At 34.6% G+C, this 13,322-nt stretch overlaps 2 protein-coding genes across 2 annotated transcripts; one reads left to right on the plus strand and one right to left on the minus strand.

The window, feature by feature from the left end:
• The first annotated feature begins 258 nt into the window (after window positions 1–258).
• LOC120086555 lies at window positions 259–1,312 on the plus strand. The gene is made up of 2 exons (XM_039043264.1): window positions 259–513; window positions 743–1,312. The coding sequence occupies exons 1-2, from the start codon at window positions 377–379 to the stop codon at window positions 1,080–1,082; spliced, it is 477 nt and encodes a 158-aa protein (XP_038899192.1). The 5' UTR covers window positions 259–376; the 3' UTR covers window positions 1,083–1,312.
• A 1,623-nt stretch (window positions 1,313–2,935) lies between these two features.
• On the minus strand, window positions 2,936–9,623 carry LOC120086995 (protein FAR1-RELATED SEQUENCE 5). Its single transcript, XM_039043838.1, has 3 exons — window positions 9,083–9,623; window positions 7,531–7,952; window positions 2,936–3,290 (listed from the first exon to the last, which is right to left on the minus strand). Coding segments are annotated over exons 1-3 (630 nt in total). The 5' UTR covers window positions 9,084–9,623; the 3' UTR covers window positions 2,936–3,083.
• Between the last annotated feature and the right edge of the window lie 3,699 nt (window positions 9,624–13,322).

A 13,322-nucleotide genomic window follows, 5' to 3' on the forward strand; every position in this document is an offset into this window, starting at 1 on the left:
AAACCAATAAACTAATTAGAGACTCAATATTTTTATAAAATACAAAGTCTACATCATAAAATAATTAAAAAATTGACATCTAATTTTGATAAATTTGTTTATGATAGGGACTAAGTTATTGTAAATTTAAAAGTACAAGGATTAAGTTGTTACACATTAAAATTCAGAAACTAAATTATTACAAAATTGAAAATATAGCGACTGGATCATTATTAAGTTCAAGGACAAAAAAATGTTTTTAAGCCTAATAATAACTAACCTAAAAAGGTTCCATCCCCCACCTTTTTCCAAAACCCAAAAGCGGGACATGAAGGTTTTGAAACTTTCTTGAAGAAATCTAGAGAAATTCTTCCCCCAAATTGGAGACTAAAAGACTATGGATTCTTCTCGCCTATTCAATCTTCTCCTCCTCCTCCTCTGTTTCGCCGGTGCCGTCGCCGTCGCCGCAGAAGCAGGATCAACGCGCCGCCCTGGATTTCTCTTCTCAAGAACCAGAGGAAGATGCACTGCACAGTAAGATCTCCATTTCCTTTCATTAAAAACATACATTTAAACAAACTAATTCTTCAACCACGCTGCAAAATTAGGTCGAAATCCTCTCGAAAACTCACAATCGATTCAGATTTCCTCCTTGACATTTTCACAAACACCTCGACGCATTGACATTTTCATTAGGCTTTTTTTTTCTTTTTCCGTAATCAATCGGATGGATTGAGATCCATCGTATGTTTGAGGCGTCCAGGTTCTGGAGTAGCGGGAGAGAGGCTTGGCCGCGGATGGCGCCGGAATCGGCGACGGTTGCGAAGATTTTCGGATCGAGAGCTCATGAACGGTACGGATCTGAGATGACGTTAATGGAAGCGGCGGCTGCAACGGTGGCGGCGGCGGATGAAGAAGAGGAGGCGTTCGGTAGAGTAGTGAAGGAAGCAACTGTAGCATTGTTGAATTCGTATGCTAGAAGAAGGGAGTTTCCATATTCGGCTTGGGAAGTGAAGACATTGTTCATCAAAGCATTGGTTTCTAAAGAGGCCGCTGTTCTTCAGTCTCGACGTTTTGCTTTTGCTAATGAGTCTTGTAATTAGCTACTAGTCTCATGAGACAATCGTTAACCGTCGTTTGCTTTATTAAGGTTTAGGAGTGCTCGGGATAGATAAATGTTGGAGGATTAGATGGATTGTCTCGCCAAACAAGTTGATAATCTTTATCAATAGATAGATGTTTGACCAAGTTTGTAATTGTTGCTGTAATGATTTGTGTTATATCAAATTAACGAAAAAAGCCAAAAGCGTAAAGTATAAAAGTTGCTACACAACGAACAATACATCAAAAGTAAAAGATTACATCAATCAAATAACAAAATAACATAAATGAAAGAGACAGATCACGTACTTCTCACGTGCCATTTTAATCCAATGACCATAGAATCATGGACATTGAGTTCGGTCTTTAGACAGAGAAACCACATGAGATATTAAATAGTACTTTGTTTTTTCAAAACAACATCATGTACAAAGTAGATTTAAGTATCCACATGTTTTACTTTTAGAATGTAAAATTGGGTTAGCACTGACGTGAACATGCTGAGATCATCACACCAAAGGATGAAATACTTATCTCAACTCAGTCAAGGCACTTGTATTCACCTTGATATGATAGATTGTTTTTTTAAGCCCCAAGAAATGAGATTGCCACAAAAAAATATAGAAAAACCCAAGTTGGACTTACAATCATTTGGAGTCGATACCCAATCTGCATCGACATAACCATAAAGTTAAAGTAGGAACATAATGTAACCTTGCTTAATAGAACCTTTAAAATAACTTAAGAATTCTTTTATCTAGTTGCCAATTAACTAATTTAGAAGAATGCATGAACTGGCCTGCTTTATATACACTAAAACAATCCCAAAATGTGAAGCAAACAACAAAGGACCACTAGTCAAAATAATATTAATGCTCTTGACACCTATTATACCAGTTTTTTGCAACAAGTCAAGTATTTACTTCGATTGTGATTAAAAAATTATTAGGTGGACATGACACTTCAACACCTATGAAATTACGAGGATATCAAGGTCTTTTAATACAGACGTAGCATTCAGAGACTTGATCATGCTGGAAATAATATTAGTAGAACTCTCGGTAGTTATAATATCACCAACATACACCAAAATATAACAAGACTCACTTTGATGATATCGAAACAAGAGAAAAGTGTCAGTTTTTTATGAAACAAATCCCAACAAGTGAAGATAAGAACTAAGTTGAGGTGCTTGTTTGAGCTCATAAAGAGCTTTGAAAAGTTAGCAAACAAAAGGAGTAGAATTATTACTTTGAAAACCAATAAGTTGCTCTATAAGGCTGTCTCAGAGCAATCCATGTAGAAAACACATTGTTAGCATCCACTTGTGGAACACTCTAATCACGAGCAAGAGCCATTATAAGTAAAACTCGAATGATGATAGGTTTCACAACAGGGCTACATATCTCCAAGTAATCAATATTAGTTGTTTGATGGAATCTCTTTGTCACTAACCGGCTTTACATCTGGTTTATGGATTTATCATTTGTAATATTAGGAGATTCTCCAAAAAAAAAAGGTAATTTCTTCATTATCCTCTTTTGTATTATTAAGAATAATAATAATACAAAAGAGTTGTCATTTTTCTTTCCTTTTGCAATGATTTTGTGGGGTTTAGAACTTGGTATTTATAGTCATACAAGGATTATATGAAAGTCTCATATGTATAGAAATATGCACACCACTCATTGAAGTGATCTATTGATATAAGACATTAATGCTGCCTACTTCAGCCTAACTCAACATATTTATTAAGACACATTTTTTTTTAAAAAAATGGTGATTAGGAAAAGAAAAAAAAAAGTTTTCAAATCTTCATTTGAAATATGAAGTAACGAAAATAAGTCAAAAGTAATGAAATTCATTAACTAACATGTATAATATAAGAGTTCAAGACTCTCATCTTCAGTTCAATACATCAATGACTACTGTACATTCCTAAATTATGTAGAAGAATTATTGAGACTCAAATTTTCAATTCTCTGCATATTCATATTAATTTACTATTGTCGACATGGATAATGTTTTTGCATTCCAGATTCCACTTGCCTTACATTGCCAATGATCACTTGTATTTTTGAAGATAATTCTTCTGTTTCTTCCTCCACTTTAGAGATAAAATTGAACAGCTTTTCCCTATAAGCCATGCATAGTTGCTCCTGATGCTCCAACTCCATTTTGAGTTCCTCGATCTTCTTATCTTTATCGCCCTGCAAATATCGATATCGATTCACTTTCACATGAAAGATTGAGTCATTGAATATACCAAGAACTTCAAAGATAATAAATAAAGGAAGTAGATTCGGTTTGCTTCAACAATAATAGACAGTTCATATTTTGCATTTTGCAAACACCAGATAAGCCTCAAATGATCACAAGATAGATCTAATCTAGTTTAATAATATAAATGTTGCATTTTTCTATCTGAAAGTGAAAGTTAATGACATGGGATTAAGTTCTGAATATCATAAACTCGTCTCCTCGCCGTCTTTTAATGCTCTGGTTCTTGCAACTATCGTGTTTCCTTTTTCAAGAAGGATATGAAACACCTTTCATTGAAAGGAGCATGACAAGTTCGCAAGACCCCTCAGGAACTTGGATAAAGACACTCCAATCAGTGCCAATCTAAAATAGCATCTACAAAAAGGTCCACAAAGAGTAGTTCCATTTGGAGACTAAAGTAATCACCCTTCCCAAAAGAGATGTAATTCTTTACACTAAATCTCCTAAAAGTTCTCCTACCTTCTTTGAACACAAATATCTCAAAGAACTCCAATTTCTTTCAGGCCCCAACTCCCAAAAGAAGATTGTTGATAACGTTGTTTCAAATGATCTTTATATTTATTTTTCCTTTGAAAGGAGAGCCACCCCAAGTGTGGAGATAATTCTCTTTGATTCTTGAGAGGTCCTGTACCACCAATTAAGCATAAAAACAAAATTGGAGAACTGATTCTCTTTAATCAGTTCAATTATTATGTTATATGTTATCAAATCAGCGACAATCCTTCATTAACGGAAGTCCCATCACCTTATCCAATCTCTACTCTGCCCATTCACACATTTGACACTTCAAAACGATCTCATCTATGGTCCTTTTTCTTTGGCCAGGAAATAGTATGCACTATGCATAAAGAAGGGAGATGAAACGAATTAGAGCAAACGGGAATGTTGCAACCTTGGCTACTATTAGAAAGGAGTAAATGTGTCAATTTTTATGACCTCAACAAGTTGAACTCCAAAACCATATCTCAAGTAAGTTTCTTTATAGTGGGATAACTAGAAAACTACAACAAATGGCTTCCTGAATTGTGAAACATGAAAAAATGAGTGCATGGAAGTAGATTCAGGCAACACTGTCCAATGCAATTAGTAGCGCAGAAAAGGCATGAAAACTGAGGACTTAGCTTAGTTCAGAATCACATGCCTAGAGTGATAACCAAACTAGAAACAATAATCCATTGAGACGTCCAACACATTATCAGCAGAGGGATAGCAGAAGTCCCATGAGTGTCAAAGCCAAATATCTTGCTTTCTGACAAACAATATACTGACTGATAAATGTATAAGATCATAAGCCTCTGTGCCAATGAATAAGGACACCATCTCTGCATAGCCAAAACAACAGCCATTCCTCACATTTGTGACCAGCCTTTATGCAGTGGCTGCTGGGTGGGTAGTGAAGGGCTAAAATAAGCCAAAGGGCGCCAATACCACATGAGAACTACCTAATTAAGGATTCTTTTGCATTGTTTCTTGTCCTTTTTTCTTTGGGCTGTTTCCACTCTCTATTAGAACACCCATGATTTGGCCTTAATCTCTTCCTTAAGAATGTTGACAAATTGAGTTACCAAAATCAACTCTTGAACTAGAACCTCCAATAGTGGCAAAGTATACCCCTAAAAACGATGGCAATGTTCCTTTACAATAGTCTCTAGTTGCAGGGGCAAGAGATTCTCGCACAATGTACCTCCTTTCATGGGTCCAATCAACCTCCTCCCTTTAGTCCATTAACGCCATGAAAATACCTCCCACCCAAATAAAGCATCATAACTTCCAATTTCTCTCATTCTTTCACCACTATTTTTACACTCGATGCAACTATCCATCTAGACTAGCATCATCGAATATCAATACCCAATTTCCTCAAATGCAAATAAAAAACAAGTGTCAATCCATTAACTATGTAAAACCATCCACTATTTGCTCTACCTTCTTCTATCATGTTCAATATTACCACTCCACACCAACACCTTACCTTGTTCCTTACCTTCTTCCTCTAATACCTTTCTTTGCTGGTGGTATTTTTTCCCGAACTCACCAGGTTCCTTTCAATTTCTTAACAATGACTCATCCCTTTTCATAGGGATTTATGTCTCTCCTCTCTAAGTTCAATAACATTTTCTTAACTATACAATTTGAACTCCAACCATCAAACTCCGACCTGAATGATTTTCTCCACAACAGCATCCAATCTAATTTCTGTTTCTTTACCAGCAACTATCCCCCTTTGATAGTCTGATATAAAATGAACATCTTTTTTTTCTTAAATGGAAACGGAACTTTTCATTGATATAATGAAAAGAGCAATAACTCAAATACAATGAGACAAAATACAAAGAAACAAAATATCAAACCAAAGCATACAATAATTGAAAATTGAAAACTGAGGATCAGTAGGTGCACCCAGACATCTCAACTATGTTGACAACCCCATAGCACCCTCATCATTTCCAATACGAGATACAATAATTCAGAGATTACGAACAAACTAAACACTTGTCTTGATTACATAGAGAATAAAAACTCATTCCAATTAAGACATATATCCTGGATAGAATAATATTCAAAATGCTTGGATTGTGAACTCCAAGTAAAAGCTAGTAGTCGGATTGATCCCCATCTGTCAGGCCAATCTATAAATTTATCATGAAAAACTCTCTGGTTACGTTCAAACCAAATCTCAAAAACCAAAGCTTTAACTGCATTTTCCCATAATATCTGAGCTCTGTAGGCAAGAGAAGGGCCAACCAACAAATGAAGAATGTTGTCCAGAACTGAATTCCCAAAAACCCATCGCGCACCGAAGCAAGAAAATAATTTCCACCAACAATTACTTGAGAAGGAACAATCAAAAAACAGATGTTGCATTTCTTCCCCGTTAGCTAAGCAAAGAGGACACATTGAGGGTGAACATCTTTACTTTTACAAATAGTAAATACAGAGATATATATCTAGGGAAAGATTTGAGAGCTCCCCCTAAGATCACTTACCAAAAGTCCACCCCTCTCCATACAGGAAGTATGCTAAAAAAATCTATAGCCACACAAAACGTTACATGCCAAAGTCAGTTGCTCTAATACTTAAATGAACATCTTTACTTTTACAGATGAAAAATAAAGGGATATATATCTAGGGGAAGATTTGAGAGCTCCCCTTACTCCTCATGATCACTTACCAAAAGTCCACCCCTCTCCATACATGAAGTACGCTAAATAGCTCTAGCCACTCAAATGTTACTTTTGCAACCATCCCTTGTGACCAAATAACTCTGAAACTAATATGAACATATTTAATTTTACAGATGGGAAATATATATCTGAAAACTTTACTTGACTAACTCACCCAACCTTCTTCCTATGATACAGATTAATAAGGCAGTCTATAACTCTTCTCCACTCTCTTCCATTAAATAAAGAGGATTCTTTCAAATGTTTTCTAAGAAACCATACATTTTTCATTGTAGGCAAAAGTTACATACACATTTTGGACCAAGAGAAGTTCTACTTCTATATAGATCTAAAGAAATAAATAAAGAAGTAATGCTCAACTAGTTAAGATATATGCTCAACCAAGTGATTAAAGGTTCAAATCTCCACCCCACATGGTAGACTAAAAAAAATAAAAATAAGAAAATAAGAAATAAAGGAACTTCATGTGTCCTATCAAAGCATCTAATTCAACACAGTTCTTTTGTCAAACATGAAACATAGTTGATTGGTGGAGAGAACTCATCCTACAACTTCGAACCAAACCCCTTTTAATAGGAAACCATGTGGTTCTTAGATTATACAACAGAATGATTAATTAATGACAAATGGAAGAGAGACCCCATAGTTTTAAGAAGTACTACATAACTAGCATCCTTCTCAGGAAACACTCTGAGCCATTGATATTAATGATTGACCTACATTGTGTTGAATTGTTTGTTTATACTTGTGCAGAAGAATCAGCAGCTTTGACAATGGCTATGCATTATCCTTTTGCTGACTTTACTTAGTTTTTCAAATACATTTATTTATAACTTTGTAGTGTTACCTTGTCACACTAAAAGTTATAATCATAAAAAACAGGAAAAACAAAATAAAAAATCCAATTTCTTATTTCTTGTTGTTCTTGTGCTGGCAGTGGTAAGGGAAGAAGAGCATAAGTTAGAGAATCAGAATATCTCACCGAACTGTTGAAACCATTGGAACAAACAACTAAGGGATGATTGTGATCCTTCACAAATCGTGTAACCACCCATTTTCCAGACTTCTCCATTTTGACCAAAATTGTTGCCTTGCAGCCCTCTCGTGCACTAGGCCGTGATTTTTTATCCAATCCATAAATTCCTCTATGATTGGGAGAGAAACCTTGTTTATTACATCCAAGCCTCCGGGCTAGTGTTCTTCCATCAATTCCTGAACGACGTCGCTGCATGGTTCTTACTACAAACCCCATTTGCCTGGCATATTCAGCATAGAATCTTCTGGCAGCATCTTCAGAATCGAACTCCATACCCACATATGGCTCCAAAATTACATTTCCTTCAGCTGCATGAGTGTTAACTTCAATAGAGTTGTGTGCTGGCCCTGATCCGCTGTCTAAATTCACTGCAACATATTCATCAACATTACTAATATAGAAAATGAGTTAATTGTATAAGAAATTATATTATAAGTAGTATACTCTCGCGAATTTCTTTCTTAATTATAATTTTCAATTAATCTATGCAAATTGTAGTACTTATTACATTACGTAGTGAGTATTTCAACCTCTTTTGATCTTTTCACTAATCGATGAAATGCAAGTTCCCTCTCAAAGAAAGGGGAAGCCTGTTAGGAAATTATTGTCCATATTTGGGAGCATGTGAATTGTGAAACCTCTTCTCGATCACAAAATATCCTTTTTTCCAATAATAACTTCAATATGGAAAAATAAATAAATGCATCAAGCAACAAACTTTCGAGCATAATGTATCCCCACCTAAACAAATGAAAATCCAAAACAAAGAAGAGAAACAGAAACAGACACCCTTAGGGAAATTAACAGTCACAAAAATAGATGGAGAACATTATTCAAATTAGCTGCTTAAAAACAAGTCGACTCTTCTATCTTATCCCATGATTGAGCCTCGTTTCAAAGAAGCCTTCTACGATAGGAAAACTTCCCATCACAAGCTATTGATCATGTTTGATTCTATCAACTCACAATGTGAAGCACACAAAAGTCTTCTCAAACGGCAAAGCATGGTAGTCCTAATCATAGGGGAACAAACAAGAACATAAAAGTTTAAAAAAAGAAAAAATTGACACCACTGTCCCTGGATGACAGGTAACTTCATTCCTTCAAACAGCAGGAGAAGAAAAATAATCAGAATATTTATATATAGAGGGGGGAAAAACCCATTACCATTCGTTTGAATCAGTATGAAGAACCTAAGTGAAATAATTCAAGTATATATTAACTCTAATATCAATCAGCAATGTAGAATATTGAAAATGCAGGTAGTTTCAAGAATCTGCCTTACTCTTTAATCCACCCAAAGAGACGACGTGTGGGAAAATTCAATTAGTAGCAAGATTAGGGCATGAACTTCGATTGAAGAACAACAAAGATTAAAAAAAAATTACAAACGTTACAGAATCTAAGCAGCGAAGAATCAGAGAATGCACAACAAAGCAAATGTCTAGATAAATGAATGACAAAACGAAACCCCAGAAACAGAATTATGAGAACTCACTGAATAGAAAGTCCTAATCCTTCGAGAGCGCTTTGCATCCAAATCAAAGATGAAATGAAGCAGATTGATAACGTTCTAAGTTTGAAGTGGAATTGGGTTCAAAACGGGAGTCGGGTTCGATGGGTTTTCACTGAAATCTCTTCCCCTTCGCTAATTGAAACGATCAAGAGATGCAATGGCGTAGAATTTTGCCAATGAACTGTGAGTTCGTTGAACTTTTTGTTTGGATGGTTACGGTATTGGATCGATTGAAGAACTGGATTTTTGACGGCGAGAACTAATTTTGAAGTATAAGCAAAAGCAACAGATTTTGTGTAAAGGAACTGTTCTTGAATTTACAAAAGTAGGCCTGATTTTGAGCAAGATCTTGGGAGCGATTTTCACTAGTGGAATCCTTTCCCAAAATTTTCAATTCCACTTTTGATGTAGAAGATGTGTGGATCATAATTTTCAATTCTACTTTTGATGTAGAAGATGTGTGGATCTATCATTAGTATATGTGTATCGCATCACCTACAAAAGAAAGGAAGGAAGAAATGACAAAAAATACCAAGGTTCACGTGTATTAATGGAGATTTGGACCTTGGTATATTTTGGGTTTAGGGTGAACTTCATAGCATTATATTTTCGATGAAAAAAGTTGCCACTTAAGGAAAGTTAAATTTGTCAAAATGATATAACTCAACTAGCATAAAATTTATATTATAGACTTTAAAGTTAAAGGTTCGGTTCCCTCACACTACATATTATAAAAAATAATAATAATAATAATAAATAAAAACTAATATGTGTGATATTAAATTAGGGCTTGATGTCCCCTTAAGAATTTTCATATGAGAACTCAATACAACTAATACAATATCCTTATTGTTTGCTAACACGAACATTAAAGATGAGTATCATAGACCAAAAAATCGAGTCGACCGACTAAAATTAAAATCTTTGGTCATTGGTTGGTTTAAGCATCGAATTTGATTAGCATTTATGAACCGATCAAACTGTCGATCGGTCAGTTTAAATATTTTTTTAGAAAAAGATAACTAATCGATCGATCAATTTAAGGCAACAATAAAAAAAAAATGTCAATTTGGAAATCAACTATGGTTGATTCGGTGTCAGATTCGCCAAAAAATTGACTTTGATTGAATGATGCTCACTCCCAACGAGAGTAAAAGTCTTTCTCAACCCATTGAAGAATTGAGGGAGGAAAATCAGAACACCAAATCCAAGAAAAACGCCAATCTCTAGCACCTTGAGCAATTCCATCAGCAACTTTATTACAGTATGTATGAATATGAGCCATCAAGCTTGCGATCTTCAAGTATTGTTCGAATTTCAACTAATGTCTCCTAAAAAATTAAATTCAAATTGGTTGTTGCCATTGCCACCAAAACACCAGATGAATCACGGATAGAAACACCAATAGCAGCCAGATTTAGAGAGGACTTTCAGGTTGCATCGACATTAACCTTAAACTTGATGAAGAAGAGACCATGATGCAGTGAATCTGTTCATGTTGTTTGAGAATTCTTCCTAAATAAAGCAGAAATGTAATCAACTTTGTACTAGAAAATCCATATGTGTTGGAATGCCTTGAATTTTTTTGTTGGCGCTTCGAACAATCAAGTATGGGGTTCTCGCTGATCGGTCAGTGAGTCAAGGTCTAGAGGCGGCGGGCCCTGGTTACTCCTGAAACCTATTCATAATTCATATTTAGTATATTTATTTATTTGTAGTTATTTACGATTATGACCAGAGTAGTACGCTAACTCTCTAACCCTACAGGCGCCGTTTGATGTAATTTTCTGAAAATATCCTCCCTAATAATACTGTTCTCCTTCTGCCAGTGGACGTAGCTAACATACCATTAGTGAACCACGTATATCTGTGTGTCGATCTTCTCTCTACGTTTCTTTTTGTGTTCTTTAATTGTCAATTTCGTAACAATATGCTTCTGACTTCACATGGAGGCAGCCTCACACCTTGATTAAAGTTGTTTCTATCAGACCATATGGCCCAACAACCAATTGCAAACAAGTCTAACTCTTCATCTTTACACCTTCATTGATTTCAATCCATCTGTCTACAAAATTATTATTGAAATCAAATGATGCTTTCCAAATGGACTTAACACGAGAACAAGTGAACAAAATATGATCATTACTTTCAAAGTTTGATGATGAATTTCTTTTTTTATATAAGAGTTGAATGTTGCTTAACCCATGAGTGGTTATGTATTTGTTGAGAAATTATCCATATTCTCTTGAACTCAGCACATTGAGAACAACTACATGTCTACATTCTTCTTTATTTTTTTATTTTTTTTTCTTTTTGAGTTTAACCATTATAAGATAAAAGATCGAACCATCGACTTTTGAGATAATTGATGATTTATTGACTATATATCCAAATTGACTTATTGATGACATTCTTATTATAAGTTCTATGAGTTATCTTAACATAGGTATACATTGTAAGGATCGAATCCCGCAGCAAAAGAGCGTGAACGCGTGTGTTTTTAATTTGAGTTTGGAACATACTAAAAATTATAGTGAACTTAAACACATTCTAATCAAGCATTGTCACACCCTTTTTCGAGCTTATCTCTTTCACCTGAAATAAAGCTTGAAGACAATAGACATTACCCTTTTGCAATATCTACTGTCCAACCATCCCCTTTTTACCAACTCCATCTTAAGCCAGAAGCGTTTAGCTAAAAAAAAACTTATTTCATACAAAATATTAATGTTCATACAAGATCAAGGTTACAAACCATGTCTAATTATATTTCCAATCTCTAATATAACCTTTAGGAAGAAATGATTCCAGAAATCATTCTACCAACAGACTCTACCATCTAGTGGCACTCCGTAACGTCCTTCTCTTGCTACTTGGGCGGGAAGGGGGGAGGGGGAACAAGACATTTGGAAAACATGAGCTGGAAAGCCCAGTTAGTGGTATGTTTTATATGAAAATAAGTTTTGTTTTTTAAATTCATTTTGGAAAACTTTTGCATAGACCATCAGTCATAGAACCATATCAGAGCATGTATAAACTGAGATGATACTAGTATGATCATATGTTCCTCCAAGGTACATTATTTCAACCCAACACAAATCCTGTGAAACAATTCCAGTATCCAATACAACCCGTCGAATGTACACATATCGACAACTCCCACTAGTCATATTCAGGTACGCTGACAATCCCAACCAGATTATACTAAAAATCTCAACCAGACGTCCATGAGATATGCTAACAATTTCCTGGGTATCGTTCTAATTTCCAACAAATTCATATTATACATGCATCCACACAATTCCAGAAAAAAAACAGTCATTTAAACAAAGTAACAGAAAATCAAATGATTAAAAATCCAAGAAAACATATTTTCCAACCATGCCAGCGTTTTAAATGTTAGTTTCAACAAGTAAGCAGCGGAAGAAAATAGAATCATTAAACACTCTAATTCATCAATTTTAGCATAGATTCAAGCATGTTTAACAACTGAAAAGAGGGTTTAAGACAATACCTTTGAAGATCTCCTTCAAACTCGAAAATTAGCTACAATCTTCTCCTCTTCTGGTCGTGAACCACCACTAGGACTTCCTTATTATCCTCCAGGAACCTTAGTTTGAGTTGTGGGACTCAAAACAAGTTGAATTAAGAGAAGAACTTGAGAAGACATCCATTGGTTTTTACCCAGCTGAAGGACCTTTCTTAACCTCAAATCTCCGCAAAAACAACAAGTTTACATGCCTCATTTCAATTGAAAAATGTGTGTTTTCAAGTGGAACACTCATGCAATCAGATTGCACAAACAACACACAGCTCCTACTTCAATGATTTGGGTGGATTAAAGTGGAAAGATGTGTGAGGTGTTACTCCTTCAAAGTGGGAAAATCCCACTTTTAATGGATTTCTCCATAATCAAAATTTTCCTTAAATTTTAAAATTCTTTTCAAAATTAAAACCAATTTCAATTTTAATTATATTAATTAAACTGAAATTTTATTAATAAAAATTAATTCAACTAATTAATTTTTCAAATAAAATTAATAATTAATTAAACAATTTTATTACTTTTATTAATTTTATATCAAATATTAAATTAATTAAATATTAATTCCACTACCATGAATACCTATTCATGAAATTAATATTTATATCATATTTAGATATTATCAATTCTCTAATTTTATTTAATTTCTTAATTAAATGTGTAATTATATCACATATC

The sequence above is a fragment of the Benincasa hispida genome, chromosome 9 (assembly GCF_009727055.1).
Source record: "Benincasa hispida cultivar B227 chromosome 9, ASM972705v1, whole genome shotgun sequence".
NCBI classification, from domain to species: Eukaryota; Viridiplantae; Streptophyta; class Magnoliopsida; order Cucurbitales; family Cucurbitaceae; genus Benincasa; species Benincasa hispida.